We start from the raw sequence: 24,667 nt of genomic DNA on the forward strand, positions 1-24,667 counted from the left end.
GCTTACATTGGTGCTCTTTTATGCCCTCGTGAATCTTTAAATGCTGCTTCAGGTCACCAGAACGAGCAAAAGACTTGTCACATTGATCACAGTGATGTGGCTTTTTGCCAGTGTGGATTTTAACATGCTGTTTCAAATAATCAGACCGGTAAAATGATTTGCCACGTTCAACACATTGGAATGGCTTCTCCCCAGAATGAATCTTAAGATGTTTGTTTAGATCCCCACTTACTCCTGAATGGATCTTTCTGTGTTGGTTCAGATCTCAAAATTGGGCAAAAGCTTTATCACAGTGGTCACATTTATGAGTGCTTGCCACATTTATCACATTCATAAGGTTTTCTAGCATGGATCTCAAGGTGTTGTTTTAGGTGGCCAATCTGTGAGAAATAAATTCCACATTCATATGGTCTTTCTGTGGAGTGGGACATTTGGTGTTGCTTCAGGTATACAGGTCGGGAAAATACTTTTCCACATTATTCGCATATGTATTGCTTAACAATCTCTGATCCTTTTGAGCACTTTGCTACATCCTCTGCTTTACTTAGTAAACCAATAATTTCTGGTCCGACATTCACCTCTCTATTGAATTCTACTTGCTCAAATTGTCCAGTGGCCTGCCCGGTATTTTCCTCTTCTGTAGAGACATAGATAAGCTCAATGCTTTTGGTCTCAACTACCATGCCAAGCTCATTCATCTCAACTTGCAGTAAGTTAGCATCACAGCTCAGAGCTTGACCCTGAAGAAAAAGGGGTTTCATTTTATTGTGTGATCGAGCATACTGTTGGTAGCTTATACATAGGCCTTTACACTTTTTTTTCTGTTGACACAAATTTTCTCCCTTCAAGCTTTAAAAATAAGTCACCATTTCTGATGTGAAAGAGAATACAAGCAAATAAATTGTATATATGATACAGTTTGCTTTGACAATATATATGGGGACTTTTGCAAAGAAAGTTTAAGTTTGAAGTCGTTTCCAAACTTAAATTAAGTAAGACTCATAAATAATTTGAGAATGGAGTTAAATTATACCGACCTGTTCGATCGGGATTCCGTCTGTCACATCCGCCATGTTGCAATGAATGCCACAGGAAACCCAAATACAAGTTTTGCGATCTATACAAAATAAGATTATTCAAATGTTAAGTTTAATTAAATTAATATTAATGAACAATATACAATATACTTTTCCATGCTTTCTATATATGAATATTTCTTTTTTTTTTCGGATGTGGGAAAGAAGCCAAAATCAAAACCACAGGCCACCCAATAAATACTTAGCGATTTTAATCAGCGGACTCACAAGACGAACAACATGGCGGACGAACTCTCAAATGCGAACTTAAGTCAGATAACGCACTTCAACACTGAATAATGGCTTAAAATGTTTATCAGGCTGGATAACCTTGTGACTGTTTATAAAAACAGCACATGAGATGGCGCTTCGATTGCCTCCGATGCCTAAAGTATCGGATCTGCTACGTCTTTACGGCTTGACGGCACAGAAACAGTTCAGTCAGAACTTTATTTTGGATCTCAATATCACAGGTGCGTAAGATCTGACGAGGCGGAATCGTCTACTCAGGACACTGGTACTTGTTTGAGGAGCAATCAGATCACAAATATCTAACCCATTTGGATTTGCCTGTATAACTGCCACTGGTGTGGAATGCACTTCAGAGCATAGGCTTCTAATCATGTACAGTATTCCACATGTGTGTATTGTTAGTAAAGCAATGTCAGCGAGGCTGATCACTACCAGTGAGTTTATCGCACCTCCAGTGTTTCTTCCACATTACTTAGATTTAGGTTAGTGCTGGGGGGGGGGGGATGGACTCTTCGGAAAAGTAGACGGGGGTGATCATCACATCTTTTAGTGTATAAAATTGCGACCAACTGCCATTTCTTAGGGGTGTTGGAGGATTTTTTCAGATTTTGCCATTTCTAAGGGTATAAAATTCTACCAACTGCTATTTCTAAGGGGATGTTTAAGGGTTTTTTTTCCGATAAATAAATAAATAAATAAAAAACATTTATATAGCGCTTATACATCGCTGTTCTAAGCGCCGATTCTGTTATCTCTAATCGTATAAAATTCAACCAATTCCTAAGGTGGTGTAAAACGTTTTTTATTTTATTCTGCCATTGATTAGGGTTAAAAATTCCTTTGACCACAACCAATTTTCTATCTCTTAAGGGAAATAATTTCTGTCTATCATCCCAAAGTGCCCTTCTTTATGGTTAAAATTGATTTTTGTTGATGATCACCCCGTCTGTTTTTTATTTTGGGGGGTTTACTGTAATGCAGCTTGGGGTGTGGGGGAAAAAGTTGAACCCCTTACTTCAAATTTATTATTTATTATTATTTTTGTAGATAAGTATATATTATTATAAAAATTGAGTAACTTGAGTATATAGCTGCTTTTATTTTGGTCTTTTTATGGGAGCTTTAAAAACACACCCCTCTAGCCAAAACCAGTCTACTGGCCTAAAACAAAAAAGATACTTTTATTTTTTTTACCCCAAAGATTGGATATCCACAGAATCTCTATCATGCAGTGTGCTTTAGTTCAGTACTATACACATTTTTTTTTTCTTTTAACCAGACAAGATAGCTAAGGTATCTGATGTGTTTGACTGTTATGTGTGTGAGGTTGGAGCAGGCCCAGGCTCTCTCACTCGATCCATCCTAAATGCTGGAGCAAGGCATGTAGCAGCTGTGGAGATTGATAGACGTTTTCTCCCCTCTTTGCAGGTGTGTAATACCTCAAAGTTACAAAAAATGTTTGACTCAAAAGATTAAGTAATTTCATTTAGTATATCTAACCTCTTTTTGATATTTACTAACAAAATATATCTGCAAACAAAGAACAGAGTGGAAAGCATCTTTTTATTAATTGCCCTAGCAATAAAACATCAAATACCCAGTCTATAAGAGACTTTACAGTACATAAGTTTAAGAGGAAAAAAGCTTATGGTATCTGGCTGGAATAAGCCAGTTCAGAGTTAATGTAAAGGTGGGAAAGACTGGGTCGAATCAATCAAATCGGACCAAATGAACGATTTGCAGATGAAGAGTTTATATTGCGGTCTTGGAGAAAAATCCTTCCTACAAAGCTGTTTTACAAGATAGGGGAAAACCAACCACATTCATGTGTTGCATACTTATTGTTTTACCTTTCGACCGCGTTTTGTTATGAATACGGCCCAATAAATATTTTTTACGGATAGATTTACTTCGCTCAGTGAGCTAATTTGGTCGATTTCCGCTCGCAAAACACGGATAAAACATGCAACAACAATTAGTTTTGTTACAAAATGATTTTCGTCCACGAAATTCAAGTAATATTTTTGCTAAACAAGTAAGAACAAATTTGATTTGAATTTTATGGCATAGAAATTGAAACTGCACTTCTACCGATGCATTTTATACGCTGATTCGGAGTTCGCGATAAGCTTTTACAATATTTGAGTGAAGGAATAACTCAGGGTACTCAGAAAATCGCTCCATAAAAATACCTTTTGCACCTAATTCATCCCAAATTGCCCCTTATACGAAGTACAACAAAGTCCTCATGTGTGGCAATAAATGATTTCACCATATCTTTCAAAGCGGTTTTGTAGAAAGGATTTTTCTCCAAGACCCCATTACAAACTCTCTTGTGAAATTGCTCTTTTGGTCCGAGAGAACCCAGTCCCTCACGACATTTCTTAAACTGAATTGGCTTATTTTCTGCCTGACCTTGATGTATTATAGGACTAGGCTCTGTATGTTACCCCATTCGCTGCTGCAATGTCTTTGCAACAGAACACATGTTTTTTTTTTGCAACAGAACACATGTTGAAGTGATTTGGTATATTTTCTATTCAGCTTCTTGAGGATGCGGCTAAAGGACGTATGACTTTGCATCATGCTGACATCATGAAGTTTAACATTCCCTCAGCTTTTCCCCGGGCTTCTCCTACAGGATGGGAGTCAGGAGGTCAGTAAAGAATGGCTAAAGTATATCAAGATCCACTTACTCTAATGAATCCAATGATTTATAGAAACCTGCCTCTCAGCCCCATTTGGCGAGGGGTATTATCATTCCATGGCCATTGATTCCCGATTGGCCATCTTATTTGAGGGATGGATCCATCAAGGGGGGGGGAGGGCGAGGCGCTATCCTGAAAAATCCCTTGAAAAAACTTACCATTTCTTGAGTGAGACTTTGTCAGACACAGTTGAAAGAAAAAAGAAGGAAGTGTACTTTTGTAGCACTGTGAAGGATTCCTCCATAAAAAGACAAATTCTTAAGAAAACAGGTTATCTGTCATATGGATTTACATAGTAATAATTAGATGTGATAAACAGGGTATTGTTTAATTTAACAAATTCTTACAGATATTCCAGGTGTGCGCATGGTTGGCAATCTTCCATTTGGTGTATCCATACCACTTCTCCTTCAATGGCTGGAAGCAATTCCAGAGCGATCAGGTCCTTTTGCATTTGGAAGGACACCCATGGCTTTGGTTTTTCAAAAAGAGGTTGCAGAGGTATGGCAAGCAATGAAAATTAGTAATGGAGTTTATTTTTTACGGCGAATGTTATGTATGAATGGGTGGGGACTCCCCAAGTCACATATGCTTATCAAAAAAATAAATTACCCTAACCCTAAGTGCTAGCAAAATAGCAGATCTAGGGGGAGGGTTAGGGGGTTTAATCACCCATTTTGCCTACCAGAAAGCCAGTAAAAGAATAACTCCCCCCTCCCCCCTTTGTCACTAAGCCCCCCCCCCTCTTCAGCAAAAAGCTAGATCTGCCTGAATAGGTGTTATCAGTAGCCTTTTTAAACTGAGCGATAGCAAAAATGGCATTGTATAAGAAATTTCAACCCTAGATCAGAGGTTCTGTTTGTGAATCAGTTTTTATTTTGTTCATAACCAGCTTCAGTGTTAACACATTAAAAAAAAGATTTGGGCGAATTTTTCATACTAAGTGCAAACATGATCCAGCATCTCCTAGACCCTTCAGGGTTTACTGATGGTATATTTGGGGGAAGGGGGAGAGGGGTTCCCCCAAAAATGGTTAAAGCCTAAAACCCAAAAAAGGGTACAGTATCCTGCCACACAAATAATAAAAGAAAGGCAAGACCTATGAAAAGCCTTTCACTATAAACTCCTGCCCCCTTCCCTTCCAAAAAAAATAAAACCAAATCAATGCAGCAACCAACACAAAATCTTTTGGTGATTTCTTCTGTTTATTGTGATATAATTTTTGTACAAATAAAGAATATTGTGGCATCTGAGGGGAGCTATAACAGATCTAGGCTGGCTGTCATGGTACAGTACCTGTGTGAAGCCAAGAGGAGATACTCACTTCCCAGTTCTGTGTTTGTCCCTAAGCCAAAGGTATCGTAAGTACAATACTGCATTATTGTGACAATGACTATGGGTTAAACAGTCCATTTACGCAAAGCCTCCACTTGACCTGATCTCTAGATGCTCGTGCTTCCACAGCCTTTGTTTTTCCTTCAACCTTTCCCTCAAGCTATTGTACACGAAAAAGCCCTATTCTATTTCTTGAATACCATAAATTATATTAGATTTCTAATACATTCTTATACTATAAATAACTATGTATCCTATTCTTTAAAACATCATCAAAGACCAAGTTGACCAAAGCCCCTTTTCAGTTCTGCTTTTCTGTGGCTACCTTGCTATCTGAGTATTGTTCTCTTATAAGCAGGGTTCAAAATAGCGACTGGCTGCCGGCGATAGCCAGCTGTTTTCTGGTCTTAAGCAGCTTTATTTTTCTGTATTTCCTTCTCATATTTGTATATTTTCAGGCTTTTTATTCCCACCAAAATGCAAAAAGCTGACAATATATATCAGATTTTAAAAATATATTTTGAACCCTGATAAGATAGTTAGATCTTCTAATACATGCTTTCATTACTGTGTATCCTTAGCTTAAAACATTCTCAAAGAACAAGACGAGATTCATTTTTAGTTCTGCTTTACAGGGGCACCCTTGCTATCTGAGGATTGTAATCATACAAGATAGTTACATGTGCACGAGAAATATTCTTTCAGATGCGACAACAGAAGGGCGTGTTACACACACCCTATGCGTCTTTACTTAATAAATTGCTTTTTGTATCATCTAGTAATATACAGTATTCTTGTTGTATGGTAGGTGATAAAGGCTAAAAGCTTTGTTCATATACTGTTGGTGCCTAGAAATGATTAAGTACTCCTAATATATTAAGTACTTCTAATCTAACCATGTTATATCAGGGGTGTAGCAGGGGGTGGGGCACTGGGGGCATGTGCCCCCCCCCCCAATATTTTCAATTATAATGAAATGACCCAAGTTATGTTGCCTGCTACGGCTCTGTATATACAATATTCACATTAGTGATTAGACTATCTCTCCAACATTAATTGACGGTCGATTTATGTTGTTTTTGTATAAAATGATTTAAATCTTCTGTCAACTCCCAATATTTCGAGCCTTCAAGGAAAAAGTCGTAGGTATCAGTCATAGATATCAAATAGAAAAATAATAGTATTTGGGCACCAGAAAATTACCCACATTTTTGCGGCCGAAGGGGGTGCATGCAACCCCCCCCCGCCCCCCTGTGAATGCGCATTTTTGATAACTGAGGGTTCAAGTTATTGAAAGCCAACTGTATTAAATAATTCACAGGTAGATGCGTCACTGGTTGTTCTCACACCCCGAGTTACGCCACTAATTGATGCACCCTTCATCGTCGTTGAACAAGTCGTAAAAGCAGTCTTTGCGATGAGAAGAAAATTCATCCACACTCCTCTCAAGTAAGTCACTTGTTTATCCTATATGATCAACTCGAAAATTATTAACTACCTGAATAAATTGCCATATGGATAGGCTCTATTTCAAGCCCACCTCTGGCGTCGGGATCTTACGATCCACCGCCCCGTACTTTGGGCTCACGGAAACGGCTCATAATCGAGCCTACCATAATGGTCAAATGTACATAGATAATCAAAACATTGCTCTTCAATCTTACAATTGATTTTCACAATTAGTTACAGTAACAATTAGTAACAGTAAGGCAGTAATCAGTAATCTTTAAGATTGTCAAGTCCATTATTGTCTCAAAAATCAATTACATTATGCTTAAATTGAAGTCTACTGAGGGGGCTTGTTGTTTGGAAAAGGTTATGGTGGTGGGTTACCAGGCCCTTCTCCCCTCCTTCTACTCTGCTATTTTCGTCAGATTCGTATGACTAAAGTTTTGGAAGATACGAACAAAACGCAAAGTCAGCACTATGCTGAAAGAGAAAGACAGAGCACTCAGCTGAAAGAGAAAGACAGCACTAAGCTGAAAGAGAAAGACAGAGCACTAAGCTAAAAGAGAAATACAAAGCACTAAGCTAAAAGAGAAAGACAAAGCACTAAGCTGAAAGATAAAGACAGAGCACTATGCTTAAAGAGAAATACAAAGCACTAAGCTAAAAGAGAAAGACAAAGCACTAAGCTGAAAGAGAAAGACAAAGCACTAAGCTGAAAGAGAAAGACAAAGTACTAAGCTGAAAGAGAAAGACAAAGCACTATGCTGAAAGAGAAAGACAAAGCACTATGCTTAAAGAGAAAGACAAAGCACTATGCTGAAAGGAAGTTCTATGGTTGGGGTAGTGAACCCTACTTCCACCTCTTCCCCAATCCGTACCCAAAGCGCTTAGCTAAGATGGGGGCAAAGGGCACCCCCCCCCCCCCCCCCCCACCTAAGACCACTTAAGAGTGGTATTCTCGTGACAGAATAATCGCAGAGGTTTTTGCATGTGAAACCCAAGCTGACGAAGCTAGACGCCATATTGAAAATTAACAAAAAGACCCTGGGAGAAAGGCTGTGTTAAATCTGTACCTGCGCAATAATAAATCGTCCCTTCGCCCCTGCACTATATTACAGGATTTTCATAGTTATGTTAATGTATTTTTTTCTCTATAGACTGATGTTCCCAGGAAAAGAAGAACTAGTAGGTGATTTGCTTCGCCTTTCCTCGGTCAACCCTGAACAGCGGGCTCACGAATTAGCTATGACCGAATTCAACAGCCTTTGCTCCGCTTATCTCGAGATCGCGAGAACAATGGACTTATCACTTCAGCCAATGAGAGTGAATAGACCAGCTCATGTGACTGATGTGCTAAGATGATACAGTCTACCGCTTTCATGTCGCCATGAATGGCGGCTTACGATAACCTCCGAGCATTGAAATAATTCGTCTGACGCGAGAAACGTACTATTTCCCTCTCGGACTATCAGAGACCTGGGCGCGACCGATGCCTAGTCTCCGTAATATTGATATTTTAGCCAAGAGTCAAACTGGGTTAACTAAACCGAGAATTATAATTTGTGAAGTATCTCTAGGAATTCTTTACCCTGGGTATCAGAGCCTCCAGACTTCTCTCGCGACATTTTGGCTAAGCGTCACTGGGCGAGAGAAATCTGGAGGCTCTGGTACCCAGGGAGGGAATTCTTGCTCTTGGTACCTACGAATGCGTTTCCCACTGTATATGAAATCCTTTATATGTGAAGTCATCTTAAGATAACGGAGGGGCTTGAATATGCAAATATCCCTTATATACGCGCGTCCTGTTTGTAGGCAAGTTCTTCACTTAATGTGTGTGCTGTGCTATGATGACCATAGCATGTACCTTTGCTGTCGCTATGTGAACCTGGCTGCTATTATGAAAAAGTTCATGATTGGATGGTTGGGTAAGGTGGGTCTGTTGTAGTTACACCGCGAGTTCTAACGTCAGGCTCGATGCTCTGGGTGTTTGTTGACGATGACCTTCCTGATTCCATGTCATCCTTCCCGAGGAGCCTTCTGTAACTTTTTTCCTCAAGGATCCAGGCAAGATAAGGAAGGATGTTTTCGTAAAGTTATTTATACCTCTCTTGACTGTTCTTTAAAGATGTGTAAAATATCAAGAAACTATTAAAGACATATCATAGTTCTCTTGACAATTGATTGAAGATCCACATGATAAATATAGCAAAAATTATTGGCTTTTGTGACGCTCATGCGGAAATTTCTTGTATTTATACGGTCCACCTCCCATTGCTTGAAATGAGCACAGACCACAAAACACAATTCCATGATATAGCCCTGTTTTTTAGGCCAACACACGAAAAACCATAGTGTACGTCTCCTGTGGCTTTTACATCAATGCCCTTTTCTTGTATGTGTAGTGATTTGGGTGTCCGTTCAAATATGCATTGATTTTGTGGTAGGATGCTGAGTTCTACATGGTGTTTCAAAACTTCGAATAACAAAGTGTCTAGGAACTTCTATTCTTGGGTCTTTCGTATGAAAAATGCATTAAGTTTTTATCTTCTTAAGCGGGTCATCTCATTGCATAGGTTCTATGCTTCCTTGAAGTGCTATCGGTGTTTCAGATGTATTTGCTGCGCACTCTTCTCGCTTTTTTCGTTTATCAATCCCGCGAGCATCTCTGAAGGCCCCTCCTCCTCAAGAGGCTGGCGTAGAGAAGGTCTCAAGCAAGGGTTGATTTGAGTCAATTAACGCTTGGTCTTACACATAATTATTTAATGAATAGAGTGTTTGCTGAAGACTAGCATGCTGACCTGTCTGCTTGTTCTTCCGTAAACAAGTCCTTTAATTTCCGAGAGCTTCGGTGCTTGGTTTACCAAGATGTATCTTGTTATTGGTGTTATACTTTGATCTCTTCGACTATCTTAATGTGCAAAGATTTCTGCTTGTCGTTCTAGGCATCCGTATTGTTATTTCAAGGAGGTGCTATTTCAATCCCTGGTGTGCTTAGTTATCTACTTGTCGTCCCAGACACCCGAAATGCTGATCTGATACGGTGTAAGTTCAGTCCCTGACGTGCTGAGGTGGTTTCTCCTTTGTTTTACACACCCATATCAGGTGTGATCAGGATGTGCTTGTTGTTCTACCGCATCAAATGTATCGCTACTCTGAGAAGGTGCTTATTCCAACTCCTGACCAAGCCACCATTGTGTCGTCGAGTCTTCGGTTGCTGTACACGAGAAATTACTATTGATATATTCATAAAAACCAAAGTTGTCTTCGCTACTAACACTATCAGATGTAGAAAAGCTGCAATAATTTTGAGAGGAATCGGTATGCAGATGAAATTTGTCGGAGTGCCAGAGCGGGACTTTACAATTAGGTGTACTCGTTTGACACTGATTTTCTCGGATTCGGATCCGCTCTACTTCAAAGCACCTTCCATTGGCATCTTTTGTCATGATGTCAAATTTGGAGAGCCTCCCTACAAGGATATCTTTTGGCCATCCGTCAACTCTTTGGTCATACACACAGCCAGCCATGAATAACGTAGCATGTGCCCTGAGCTGGTTCATCCTCGTCTTAGAAAGACGATACTTCTCCCAAGACGGTTCATTCTCGTTGAAAGGAGCGTCTTTAAAAAAGGGCTTGTTTTCAAAATCATGTCTGTTTCTCAGTGCAAACGATTCGATCAGGGTCCATGCTCTTGTGTCTTCAAAAGCGCAATACATCTTAAATTCTGAGGTGTAGGTTCCATTCACTGGCTGAATTCCTCTTCTCTTGAAATCCAATAGTACGTCAAGGCACGTGAAAACGCAATAGAACTTGCGCTTTGGGTCAACGCATTGCTCTACGCATGCTCTTCCGTTAGGACACCGCTGTTGCTCACAGCAGCCGTTGCTGCAACCCTCTGATGACTGCTGAAATTTAAAAAAAAGGTTGAAAATTACAGAGAAAAATTAAGGTGGTTGAGGGGCATGTTTGTTTGTTTGTTTGAATGATTATTTGTTCATTCGTTTTTTTTTTATTTGTTTGTTTTCTTTCAGCTTATTTATTAGTAAATCAAACTTGGCTGTTGTTGTTTGATTGTTTTATTTGTTTGGTTATTAGTTTTTTTGATTATGTCTTCGTTTGTTTACTATATTTGTTTGTATTTTTTGCTTGCTTATTTGTTTGCTTATATGTTTGTTTGCTTGCTTTTTTTATCATTTCTTTGTTTGTTTGCTTATTTGTTTTTTTGTTTTTGCTTCATTTGTTTGTTAGTTTGCTTATGTTTGTTTGTTTGTTTGTTTGCTTGTTAGTTTGCTTTAGTTATTTGTTTGTTTGTTTTATTAGGTTTTTTTTGCTTATTCATTTGTCTGTTCTTGGGTGAGGTAGACCAGTAGCGACAAGGCCTCATGTTGATAATCCTAATGGCTTTCATTCCACCCAAAGTAATCAGAGCCTTACTTTATCTTGTTCAAGAAAGTCAATCACCCACTCCTTTGTTATTGTTAATCATTAAAAATACAGCGGTTAATTTGCAAAGAAGCTTCAAAATAACAATCTACGAATGAAGTCTGATATGTTATTGAGGATATTTAATTGAAAATATCATGGGTCCTTGCTTGCATTACCCGACTTAAATGGATGCTTTGTGTGACTCGCCATTAAGCGTAAAATGGCGGCGTGATTGGCCTTCTTTAACTCACCGGGTGGACGATTTTTTGGTGAAGGCGGTAGTAGTCATAACTCGAATTATCGACAAACTTCTCGGGTGTAGCGTCGTCTTTGTCTTGATCGAGAAGCTCGCATCTCTCTGTCGTTACCTGGAATGCTTGGCACCGGCAGTTGCGTGTGCACTGAAAAAAGCACCCCTCGGGACCGCCATCCAAGCTTACATTCCTGTATAATGAAACATCCAACATGTTATGTCAATTTGCTGCAACGCTGAACAGGAGTTTTTACAACCAACGATTTTTTTTACTTTATTATTTGATATGCAGCTATATGCTTAGACATAAACAAATAGCAATTCCTTTTTCCTCCACTTCCACGTCCAACAGCCTCCCTCCTTCTTTAACAGTCCCTCCTATCATTCCCTACCTATCCTCATCCTCCTATATCAACACTCATCCCCTATCCCTCCTAATCTCTCACTATACCTCTACCCCTCCTCATCCTGCTATATCACCTCTCGTCCGCTATCCCTCCTCATCTCTCACTGTACCTCTACCCCTCCGCATCCTGCTATATCACCTCTCGTCCCTTATCCCTCCTTTTCTATAATTATAATTCTACCCCTCCTTGTCCTTCTATATCACCTCTAGTCCCCTATCCTTCCTCATCTCTCACTATACCTCTACCCCTCGGCATCCGGCTATATCGCCTCTCGTCCCCTATCCCTCCTTTTCTATGATTATAATTCTATCCCTCCTTGTCCTGCTATATCACCTCTCGTCCCCTATCCCTCCTCATCTCTCACTATACCTCTACCCCTCCTCGTCCTGCTATATCACCTCTCGTCCCCTATCCCTCCTCATCTCTCACTATAGCTCTACCCCTCACTGTCCTTCTATATCGCCTCTCGTCCCCTATCCCCCCTTTTCTATAATTATAATTCTACCCCTCCTTGTCCTGCTATATCACCTCCCGTCCCCTATCCCTCCTCATCTCTCACTATACCTCTACCCCTCCTCGTACTGCTATATCAACACTCGTCCCCTATCCTTCCCCATCTCTCACTATACCTCTATCCCTCCTTGTCCTGCTATATCAACACTCGTCCCCTATCCCTTCTCATCTCTCACTATAGCTCTACCCCTCACCGTCCTTCTATATCACCTCTCGTCCCCTATCCCTCCTCATCTCTCGCTATACCTCTACCCCTCCTCGTCCTTCTATATCAACACTCGTCCCCTATCCCTCCTCATCTCTCGCTATACCTCTACCCCTCGTCGTACTGCTATATCACCTCTCGTCCCCCATCCCTCCTCATCTCTCACTGTGCCTTTACCACTCACCATCCTGCTATATCACCTCTCGTCCCCTATCCCTCCTCATCTCTCACTATACCTCTACCCCTCACCATCCTGCTATATCACCTATCGTCCCCTATCCCTCCTCATCTCTCACTATACCTCTAACCCTCCTCGTACTGCTATATCACCTTTCGTCCCCTATCCCTCCTCATCTCTCACTATACCTCTACCCCTCACCATCCTGCTATATCACCTCTCGTCCCCTATCCATCCTCATCTCTCACTATACCTCTACCACTCACCATCCTGCTATATCACCTCTCGTCCCCTATCCCTCCTCATCTCTCACTATAGCTCTACCCCTCACCGTCCTTCTATATCACCTCTCGTCCCCTATCCTTTCCCATCTCTCACTATACCTCTACCCCTCCTTGTCCTGCTATATCACCTCTCGTCCCCTATCCCTCCTCATCTCTCACTATACCCCTACCCCTCCTCGTCCTGCTATATCAACACTCGTCCCCTATCCCTCCTCATCTCTCACTATACCTCTACCCCTCACCATCCTGCTATATCAACACTCGTCCCCTATCCCTCCTCATCTCTCACTATACCTCTACCCCTCCTCGTCCTGCTATATCAACACTCGTCCCCTATCCCTCCTCATCTCTCACTATACCTCTACCCCTCCTCGTATTGCTATATCAACACTCGTCCCCTATCCCTCCTCATCTCTCGCTATACCTCTACCCCTCCTCGTCCTGCTATATCAACACTCGTCCCCTATCCCTCCTCATCTCTCACTATACCTCTACCCCTCCTCGTACTGCTATATCAACACTCGTCCCCTTTCCCTCCTCATCTCTCGCTATACCTCTACCCCTCCTCGTACTGCTATATCAACACTCGTCCCCTATCCCTCCTCATCTCTAACTATACCTCTACCCCTCCTCGTACTGCTATATCAACACTCGTCCCCTATCCCTCCTCATCTCTCGCTATACCTCTACCCCTCCTTGTCCTGCTATATCACCTCTCATCCCCTATCCTTCCCCATCTCTCACTATACCTCTACCCCTCCTTGTCCTGCTATATCACCTCTCGTTCCATATCCTTCCGCATCTCTCACTATATCTCTACCCCTCCTTGTCCTGCTATATCACCTCTCGTCCCCTATCCTTCCCCATCTCTCACTATATCTCTACCCCTCCTTGTCCTGCTATATCACCTCTCGTCCCCAATCCCTCCCCATCTCTCACTATAACTCTACCCCTCACCATCCTGCTATACCACCTCTCGTCCCCTATCCCTCCTCATCTCTGACTATACCTCTACCCCTCTTCGTCCTGCTATATCAACACTCGTCCCCTATCCCTCCTCATCTCTCACTATACCTCTACCACTCCTCGTCCAGCTATATCACCTCTCGTCCCCTATCCCTCCTCATCTCTCACTATACCTCTACCCCTCCTCGTCCTGCTATATCACCTCTCGTCCCCTATCCCTCCTCATCCCTCACTATACCTCTACCCCTCCTCGTCCTGCTATATCAACACTCGTCCCCTATCCCTCCTCATCTCTCGCTATACCTCTACCCCTCCTTGTCCTGCTATATCAACACTCGTCCCCTATCCCTTCTCATCTCTTACTATAGCTCTACCCCTCACCGTCCTTCTATATCACCTCTCGTCCCCTATCCCTCCTCATCTCTCACTATACCTCTACCCCTCCTCGTCCTGCTATATCAACACTCGTCCCCTATCCCTCCTCATCTCTCGCTATACCTCTACCCCTCGTCGTACTGCTATATCACCTCTCGTCCCCCATCCCTCCTCATCTCTCACTGTGCCTTTACCACTCACCATCCTGCTATATCACCTCTCGTCCCCTATCCCTCATCATCTCTCGATATACCTCTACCCCTCACCATCCTGCTATATCACCTATCGTCCCCTATCCCTCCTCATCTCTCACTATACCTCTAACCCTCCTCGTACTGCTATATCACCTTTCGTCCCCTATCCCTCCTTATCTCTCACTATACCTCTACCCCTCACCATCCTGCTATATCACCTCTCGTCCCCTATCCATCCTCATCTCTCACTATACCTCTACCACTCACCATCCTGCTATATCACCTCTCGTCCCCTATCCCTCCTCATCTCTCACTATAGCTCTACCCCTCACCGTCCTTCTATATCACCTCTCGTCCCCTATCCTTTCCCATCTCTCACTATACCTCTACCCCTCCTTGTCCTGCTATATCACCTCTCGTCCCCTATCCCTCCTCATCTCTAACTATACCTCTACCCCTCCTCGTCCTGCTATATCAACACTCGTCCCCTATCCCTCCTCTTCTCTCACTATACCTCTACCCCTCACCATCCTGCTATATCAACACTCGTCCCCTATCCCTCCTCATCTCTCACTATACCTCTACCCCTCCTCGTATTGCTATATCAACACTCGTCCCCTATCCCTCCTCATCTCTCGCTATACCTCTACCCCTCCTCGTCCTGCTATATCAACACTCGTCCCCTATCCCTCCTCATCTCTCACTATACCTCTACCCCTCCTCGTACTGCTATATCAACACTCGTCCCCTTTCCCTCCTCATCTCTCGCTATACCTCTACCCCTCCTCGTACTGCTATATCAACACTCGTCCCCTTTCCCTCCTCATCTCTCGCTATACCTCTACCCCTCCTCGTACTGCTATATCAACACTCGTCCCCTATCCCTCCTCATCTCTCGCTATACCTCTACCCCTCCTTGTCCTGCTATATCACCTCTCGTCCCCTATCCTTCCCCATCTCTCACTATACCTCTACCCCTCCTTGTCCTGCTATATCACCTCTCGTTCCATATCCTTCCGCATCTCTCACTATATCTCTACCCCTCCTTGTCCTGCTATATCACCACTCGTCCCCTATCCTTCCCCATCTCTCACTATATCTCTACCCCTCCTTGTCCTGCTATATCACCTCTCGTCCCCTATCCCCCCCCCATCTCTCACTATAACTCTACCCCTCACCATCCTGCTATACCACCTCTCGTCCCCTATCCCTCCTCATCTCTGACTATACCTCTACCCCTCTTCGTCCTGCTATATCAACACTCGTCCCCTATCCCTCCTCATCTCTCACTATACCTCTACCACTCCTCGTCCAGCTATATCACCTCTCGTCCCCTATCCCTCCTCATCTCTCACTATACCTCTACCCCTCCTCGTCCTGCTATATCAACACTCGTCCCCTATCCCTCCTCATCTCTCGCTATACCTCTACCCCTCCTCGTCCTGCTATATCACCTCTCGTCCCCTATCCCTCCTCATCTCTCACTATACCTCTACCCCTCCTCGTATTGCTATATCAACAATCGTCCCCTATCCCTCCTCATCTCTCACTATAGCTCTACCCCTCACCGTCCTTCTATATCGCATCTCGTCCCCTATCCCTCCTCATCTCTCACTATACCTCTACCCCTCACCATCCTGCTATATCACCTCTCGTCCCCTATCTCTCCTCATCTCTAACTATACCTCTACCCCTCCTCGTACTGCTATATCACCTCTCGTCCCCTATCCCTCCTCATCTCTCACTGTACCTCTATCCCGTCCGCATTCTCCTATATCACCTGTCATCCCCCTATTTCTTCTCAAATGTCAAGCAATCAGAACAATTGACCTCCTGTGTGATTCGACTCAATGAATAATATACACATACCTATAGGAAAACCCTTGCAGACACTTCCCACGGGTGACGTGCTTCTTTGGCAAGAAGTCGCTTTCGTAACAAGTTCTCAAGGGGCATTCCTCGGCCTTCACGTGAACTGCACGTGACAACATAACGATGAACACGTGCAAGAGGATTCTTTGCATCTGCTCAAATGAAATGGCGATTTAGACTAAATAACAAATTCAATACCTCTTCGCAGAGTTTAGATTAATGAAAACTTGTCGTCTCGAACACGATCAACCATCCCCATATCTACGGTTTGCGATGCTTACGTAGCTAAAAACAGACGTAGAAGGTAGAAATGACGATAAGTTTTATTACCTTGATTTCATTATTTTAAAGGGGAAGTTGCTCCATCAATATTTAAAAAAAGGAAATATAAGGAATATAGAAAAGAATATAGGGAAATTACTAGTAGGGGCGTGTCTGTGACCCAGGTATTTTTACATGGCTTTAAAGAGAAAATCTAGAAGTTTTTGCACTGCCTTTTTTGTTTACAAAGCCAAATTCTATTATTTAATGCAGAATTCCAACTTTTGAAAAATATTTTTTTAAGTCTCAAATAAAATCAATATACTTTATAGTACCAAAACTAGGTACCATAAGAGGTATGCTATAAAATCATACAAAACTATAACGACAATCGTGGTACAAGTTTTTTCTGTTACAAAATTACACAAAAACAAAGTAACCAATCCTTTTTGCATTTTCAATAAACTTGTTATTATGCCCCTTCATGGGACCTCTCGCTGGTTCAATCCAAAGATCCCCTATCACACCTGTTAGTAAAAGTTCCTTTCTGATGTTTCTAGAACTTGTTTCAATTATTGCCTCGCGTCACTTCTTAAAAAAATATAGCCGTGTTTATCAGCCTCTTGTAATTTTGTGTTTTCCCGCGGTTTGCTGTCAGAGAAGCAACAAGAGATATCGTAAATAAATTGTTGTTAGCCTCTCGGCAACCAGTTATTTGTGGGGCAATGCAATAGCGTAACTTCGCGCTTTCCGCGTTCCGTTTGCTCAAACTTCCCAATAATGAGTTTTCACTTTAGTTTCCGCATCTGTGTCGGATCATTTAATCATTTAAGTACAACAGATTAGCCGAAATACTTAAGCCGATGGAAATGGGTGTCTACAAAACGAAGACCTAAAACCTGTGACCCCAAAAGCTACGACCCCATAAGCTTCGACCCCCCAAAAATTTTAGTTATTATTTCGTCTACCTTGTTTCCCAAATGGCTACACAGTGCGAAAGTTTCATATGGAATCAGTGATCCTAATGAGGAAATTCAGCGAATTTTGTTGTGCTTTTCATCGAGGAAATATTCTCATGTGCGCGCCAATGAACTATTTTTAATCGTCGTTTATTTGTCCCATTAAAAATTGTAGTTGCACTCATTTTTCAGACACGCTCCTTTGCCCGAAAAATTATCCCAAAAACTCTCCCGGTAACCTAAACAGACCCGGCAATTACCGGTAATTTAGGAAAATGCCCCCAGAAGAGTTTTCGAACTCCCTGGCAAGTAAATTATAATTTCCAAAGTTTATGAATAGATTGGCTAAACAGTTATTGGAATCCTAGTTTCGTCGATGTCTGTAGACATCTTGCACCCCAAAAATTGCTCAGGCATCGACATTTTTCGAAAGACAGACAAAGAACAAGTAAATAAAGTCTCATTTTGTAGAAAAACTTCTAATAATTTCGCAAACCTGTTTATATTTTTAGGCGCACTGTGACAGCTAAATGTCAAATCATTTGACAGAGATGAAACCTGATTGGTTGGAAGGAAATCCGATTAAACCATGTAAGCCTTGATTGGTCCACTTTACTGGGCAGTGGAATGGTTTTCTCTGTGATGAAAACTTTCTACAACTCGAAACAACTTTAAAATGGAGCGATTTCCCGTATAAAGTTAGCGGGGAATTAAGATTTTGGAAGAAACACCCGAAAATGTTTACCGGGTGACATTCCGGGTTTCTGAGTTTATCGGGGTTTTAAGAAACGACCACCTGGAAACACAAGTAGTTCCCTATTTCCCAGGTCACAGGTTTTAGGTTTTAGGTCTTCGTTTTGTATAGAACCCCGATGGAAATGGTGCTTTGTGTGACTCGCCATTGAGCGGGAGCATAAAATGGAGGCATGATTTGCCTAATCGCACCATCTTACTTCAGAAACGTTTCCAGATTTGGAGTATCGCAAATATTATTATTATTATTATTATTATTATTATTATTATTATTATTATTATTATTATTATTCTTATTATTATTATTATTATTATTATTATTATTATTATTATTATTATTATTATTATTATTATTATTATTATTATTATTATTATTATTATTATTATTATTATTATTATTATTATTATTATTATTATTATTATTATTATTATTATTATTATTATTATTATTATTATTATTAATCCTTGTATGATTTATATTTCAAAACATCTTTGTAACAGGAATCGAAATGGGGTCCGGTGAACCGGACCCGGGATCTTTATCTCTCTGTTAACGGATTCGTAGTGAATATAATTTTTTTTTTTAATTTTCTTCATTTTATAATAGCTTTAATTGTTAACTGTCACTGAAGCAAAAAATCAGTCTTAAAACTGAAAAATATTATTTCATTTCACCTATTAATTGTGAATCTGAGCTAAAGCTCTCATATTTTGCTCCCTAAAGGAAACTGGGAAATGAAATCCACTTAGTAAAAGATATTAAAATAAAAACTGCCCCCCTTTGTATCAGGATAACGGCGAAAAAAGAAGGAAAAGGAAAAGCGATTTGAAGAACGTACAAAGATGGAAATACGCTTTGAACAAAACGGTGTGACGTGAAAGTAGTACAGAAAAATAAATCAAAAGTGAGGTAAAAAATTGAGAGGTAAGATGTCTAGATGAGAATATGAACACGATGCAGATTTGTGCTGAGAATAAACTAGAGATTTTGACTAACCTTCGTTTAGTTTAGTTTGAACTTCTGTAAGTGTCTGTTCCACTCCTACAGCTGTAAGCGAATGACTAAATATTGAAGTGGGATTCTCTGAAAGAGGCGATAATCAATTATTAATCTTTTAAATTCTTTAGCGAGAATTAAGCCATTTTTCACGACGCCTCGCTGGCACAATTTGCAAAAACAGATACCCCAACGTGCAAAGGAATTTGATCTTTATTGTCTCACCTCTTCGAAAAACAAAACAAAAACAAATTCGTGGCTCAAATTCAGATGGCTTTCCCGGTTTTTGAACAAATGGAAGAGTTACACACTGTTTTGAAAATAATCGTTGTTTCGAAAAATACTGCAGCAGTATTGAATAAGCATTTTTATTTTTCTGATATTTGTGGAAAATGCTTCCTCCTATTTGACTTTGTATATGGTGTGACAAATAAGAGAAAGTTGGTAACATTTTTAACTTTCTTTTTTTTGTCTTGTAAGGATCATGGGTACTTTAGAGCATCTTATCCACCTGCTCCCAGCGAAAAATGTGAATAATGCTAAACTATACATAACGGTGACTACTTCATGTAACCATATTATAGTGTATCATAATAGTATATTATACTGTATTCTAATATCTTCTTTATTTTCCTGTATTTCCCCATATTTCCCTAGTTTACACTGTATTCTCCTGTATTTCCCTGTATTCTCCTGTATTTCCCTGTATTCTCCTGTTTTTTTCCCTGTATTCTTCTGTATCTCCCTGTATTCTCCTGTATTTCCCTGTATTCTCCCGTATTTCCTTGTTTCTCCTGTATTTCCCTGTATTCTCGTTTATTTCCCTGTATTCTTCTGTATTTTCCTGTATGTCCCTGTATTCTCCTGTATTTCCCCTGTATTCTCCTGCATTTCCCCTGTATTCTCTTGTATTTTCCTGTATTCCCCTGTATTCTCTTGTATTTTCCTGTATTCCCCTGTATTCTCCTGTATTCCCCTGTATTCTCCTGTATTCTCCTGTATTTCCCTGTATTCTCCTGTATTCCCTGTATTCTCCTGTATATCCCTGTATTTTCCTGTATTTCCCTGTATTCTCCTGTATTTCCTTGTATTCTCCTGTTTTTTCCTGTATTCTCCTGTATTTTCCTGTATTTCTCTGTATTATTCTATATTTCCCTGTACTCTCCTGTATTCCCCTGGTTTTTCCTGTATTCCCCTATATTTTCCTGTATTTCCCTGTGTTCTCCTGTATTTCCCTGTATTCTCCTGTATTCCCCAGTATTCCCCTGTATTTTCCTGTATTCTCCTGTATTTCCCTGTATTCTCCTGTATTCCCCTGTATTCTCCTGTATTCCCCTGTAGTTTCCTGTATTCTCCACCACTCCTTTCCATTGCTCTTGATTGTGAAAATAAAGCCAGATATGCTGTGCGTTTCAAATTTTCCACTCACAGCCACTGTAAAATTGGTAACGTAAACCAAGTGAATAATTAAGTTTTCACTGGATCGCACTCACGTGGCACACTAATTGTAAACGCCCGATACGACAAATGTACATTTCAGGCGCAATACCAACAACACAAACAAACTCGTTTGTTTCAAGTACTTTCACGTCCGCTTTAGGAGGACGGGACGCCCTAAAAAAATCAGCGCGCGCATTTTTAGGCTTGCACCAAACGAAGCGCGCGCTGCATGCCGGTAGTTGAGGTAGGTTTCCACGGTGAGTGCGCGCGCATGCTTATAGCTGGAATGGCCTATTTGTTAGGCAGCCATGTTCACTTTTTTCGATGATTTTAGTATCCCAAGTATGTCCTAATGGTTTAAAAAACGATATTCCCTAGTCGAGGCAGAAATAAGATTTTTATATATTCGGACAATTCAGATAGCGTGAACTCCAAAAATAGCTCAATCCTTCAAAATAGGGCTGGTATAAAACGTTTATAACGTGTATAAAACGTGTCTTTGTTGAAATAGCGTGCATGACCCTAGTAATAAGGCTATTCCATAGCACTACTGGTAGTGTTGCTATTATTATATCTCGTACTCTTTTGAACAGTTTAAAGACAAAACATTTTTACTGTTACAGAATATGTTGAGTTGACGCTCCTGGAAAAACTTGCCATACTCGGCGAAGAGTATGACTATTGAGTATACTTGGTTCCGAGGGGTAAACCTCTTTTCCAGGGAAAACTGTCCCATTTATTAACTGTTATAATGACATTGATTAGTATGATTAACCATACTGAAGGCTAGTAGTATTCTACCAAAGCAGACAAGGCTGGCCTAGCTGACATCAGACACTTGCGATTATAGGATCCTGGCTCACTGAAAGGATGCGAGCAAGTTCAGGGCGACTCAATGATGGAATGATTATTTTTTGTTTTTCGGGACAATACGAGACACGGCCCAAATAACAGATATTTTCAGCTGCACTTAAAGGTATCTACTATATATCTCATCAGCCTAACTATGCAGTAGCAGACCACTCTGCGGCAACTCTTATCGGCAATTATCGCTTTTGCGTTGTGCCAGGCATAATCCATAGTTTTCTTTATTTTCCGCTGATGGCTTTGACGTTCGTAAGGCTATAGGGAAATACAGCCGCTGCCACATTGATTGCTGGCTCAATCTGCCACATAGTTCTGTACCCAACAGTGCTCTCCTTTCCTCTCAGCTCTTCTTGTATTGCATCAACTTCCATTGAAGCCACTGAAGCTTCGTCGGCCAATCCTTTTTTTTTTTTTCGCTAACACTCTTTTAAGCTGTCGTAGAATTAAGGGAATTTGATAAAGGTAAAGGTGTGTTTTTTGAAAAACCTGTATCAATAGTTCTTAAACTTTATATTTGCAAAAAAAAATCCATAAATCGCATTCTAAGACGGCTAAAATGGGCCATTGCAGTGCTGTTTCCCGTGACCTGTTGACCGTGAATTAGCGCCAAATCTTTGACTTTTCCAGCGTATTATTTTTAGGCGAGATCTCGAGCTTGCCGGGGCGTAAACTAGCGACAGGTTTTAAAATATCGCCTTCAAATTTTCGGCATCTGATAGATCATTATGCCATGTCATAAAGTGTGTGAGGAATTTTCGATCTTTGACTGAAGATCGCTTTTATAGCACTTTTCCTGTCCAAATTTCCGCAGAAATGAGCGTTACAACTTTGATTCGTTATATTTTGTTGACAGTGTCAAATAACAAAAAGTCTTCCATACTTTGGTATATCATCTATCTGTCATTGAGATGCAATTACATGCAAGTGCATGCGCTCTTTTCTTTAAACTCTGACTGGCTTATTTGATACCGATTTTATTATTTAATTATTTTTTACAAAGTCGTACTATATGCTAATAAATTACGAAGTCAAATAGCTGCAGGAAACAAACCCAGACCACGGGCCACCTGTGGATTAACATAAATGAAACCCATGCTTGTAAAATACGGTACAATATGAGAATACGCATTTGTTCGGAGAGAGAAGAGGGGGGGGGGGGGGGGGGGCGCTTTCGCGGCTTACTAACGCGGAATGCTGCATTTTCAGTCAGCCGTTTTAGAAGAACAGGTTATGGGAAGACATCTCAAAGAGAAGAACTACAAATAATATCTTTGTGTATATTTAATGACTTCAACCGAAAATATCGCTCTCACAAAAATCAACAGATGGGAATGGATGCTTTTTCACACTTGGTTCTTTGCTAGGATAATAAAATAAAGCCCCGATCCCAGCACTTGTCGCATGCCTGGGTGTGTATCGGCGGCGAGATAAGTTCAAAGAGAAGGTGAGCTGTCAATCAATCATGTCTCATACCAACATCACAACATTGGCCGTAACTAGGCAGGTTTTCGAACAATAGAATCGAGCGTTGTTTCACTCCCTTCTTATTTTATATAGAACCTAAATACGAAGTTAGGTTCGGAGAGGGCTCGGGCTTGTCACGAACACTAAGAGGCTATGGTTACACAGTACCGTTCAAATGTTTTGAGACTTGAAAACAACGATCGCTAGGGTTTTTAGACAAGAGAAATAAAATATAACAAGAGGCAACTAAAAAGGATTTCGCTAAATCAGAAGGCAGGAGACATTTTGGATTATAAGGTTGAAAATATTATATTCGCTGAGTTCAATATTCAACATAAATTGGCCGGGGAATCATTTTTGCTTATTTTATAAAGAAATCGCTGACAAAGACAAAGTATCTTAATTCCCGTGGTCTGAAGTATTATATCATCGTTTTATTTCCCACTATAATATTACACTTAATCACGACTAGCATCATATAACCACTTTTTGTCGTCCAAGGGGTTGGTTGGAGGGGGCGGTTTGTAGTCTTATATATCATATGAAAAAAGGTAATATATGACGATCCTATATAAGAAGAAATTACAGTACTTTTTGGCAGCAAGTGGACTTTCGCGAGCCCCCTCCCCCCCCCCCACGCCCCAACCCACCCTCCCACGCCCCAACCCGCCCCAATCCTTTTTGTATGTGCGCCTGTTGTTATTATGGTTCAATTTTTTGATCAATCAATCGAGCAAGCATTGAAGGTCATCTCGCTTATAGACCTTACCGTCCAACAGTAATATTGACATAACTCTCTCATACCGCCACCCACTGTATAGAATATTTAAACAATTTTATACAAATAGAGCACGGAAAGTAAACAGGGATCAAATACCTCTTTTGATAAGCACGCAATATTTGTTTTTTTACTTCTTTCGAACATTTTATTTCTTAACAAGGAAATTAATCATTAACAAGAGAGTCCGTAACGGCATACCCATACAACACGTTTCAATAGCTACATTCAAGGACTGTGACAAATCATAAGCATTTGGCTCGCGTATTGAGTTTGGACGAGTGTTTAGGTGCGCTAAGGTGATGAATTCCAATGAAGTGGAGCTAGACGAAACGCAACAGGAGCTCGAAAAGACTAAGTTACTCACTCAAGAAATCGGAGGCGCAATAACAGCGATAGAACGCACTGTGTTTCGCGTACGAGAGACCGGGTACACCACAATCGCGAGCATCCACTCTGCCGCAAATAAAATCATTGATCAAATACGACTCCACGAGAAAGCCTTGGTAGCTAGAGTCAAGGAGGTGACACGATGGAAAGAGACGTGTTTGGTGAAACAGAAAGATGATCTTAAACACTTGGTCAAGGAACTACAAGAAGCAATTGAATACACAAATGATGTAATAAATCATAACAGTGCTAGCGAGGAGTTCGTC

The 24,667-nt window shown here is 40.8% G+C and overlaps 2 protein-coding genes across 2 annotated transcripts; one reads left to right on the forward strand and one right to left on the reverse strand.

Annotated features, from left to right (window-relative positions):
- Positions 1-1,279: 1,279 nt before the first annotated feature.
- On the forward strand, positions 1,280-8,994 carry LOC5503469 (dimethyladenosine transferase 1, mitochondrial). The gene is made up of 7 exons (XM_032371818.2): positions 1,280-1,549; positions 2,608-2,756; positions 3,873-3,984; positions 4,386-4,537; positions 5,273-5,392; positions 6,693-6,820; positions 7,978-8,994. Exons 1-7 carry the CDS (start codon positions 1,438-1,440, stop codon positions 8,180-8,182), a joined length of 978 nt encoding a protein of 325 aa, XP_032227709.2. The 5' UTR covers positions 1,280-1,437; the 3' UTR covers positions 8,183-8,994.
- A 440-nt stretch (positions 8,995-9,434) lies between these two features.
- LOC116611467 lies at positions 9,435-20,202 on the reverse strand. The gene is made up of 4 exons (XM_048721566.1): positions 19,463-20,202; positions 16,490-16,644; positions 11,497-11,689; positions 9,435-10,725 (listed from the first exon to the last, which is right to left on the reverse strand). The coding sequence occupies exons 2-4, from the start codon at positions 16,642-16,644 to the stop codon at positions 9,985-9,987; spliced, it is 1,089 nt and encodes a 362-aa protein (XP_048577523.1). The 5' UTR covers positions 19,463-20,202; the 3' UTR covers positions 9,435-9,984.
- Between the last annotated feature and the right edge of the window lie 4,465 nt (positions 20,203-24,667).

The sequence above is a fragment of the Nematostella vectensis genome, chromosome 14, assembly GCF_932526225.1.
Source record: "Nematostella vectensis chromosome 14, jaNemVect1.1, whole genome shotgun sequence".
Taxonomy (NCBI): Eukaryota; Metazoa; Cnidaria; class Anthozoa; order Actiniaria; family Edwardsiidae; genus Nematostella; species Nematostella vectensis.

What these genes read in the sequence shown, in the direction of transcription:
- LOC116611467 (XM_048721566.1), bottom strand. Translation starts at nt 16,644, where the DNA reads ATGCAAAGAATCCTCTTGCACGTGTTCATCGTTATGTTGTCACGTGCA. An exon ending in CTGCAAGGGTTTTCCTATAG is followed by an intron (nt 11,690 to 16,489) that starts GTATGTGTATAT and finishes TTCATTATACAG; the next exon opens with GAATGTAAGCTTGGATGGCG. An exon ending in ACCAAAAAATCGTCCACCCG is followed by an intron (nt 10,726 to 11,496) that starts GTGAGTTAAAGA and finishes TTTAAATTTCAG; the next exon opens with CAGTCATCAGAGGGTTGCAG.
- LOC5503469 (XM_032371818.2), top strand. Translation starts at nt 1,438, where the DNA reads ATGGCGCTTCGATTGCCTCCGATGCCTAAAGTATCGGATCTGCTACGT. An exon ending in TGTTTGTCCCTAAGCCAAAG is followed by an intron (nt 5,393 to 6,692) that starts GTATCGTAAGTA and finishes AATAATTCACAG; the next exon opens with GTAGATGCGTCACTGGTTGT. An exon ending in TTCATCCACACTCCTCTCAA is followed by an intron (nt 6,821 to 7,977) that starts GTAAGTCACTTG and finishes TTTTCTCTATAG; the next exon opens with ACTGATGTTCCCAGGAAAAG.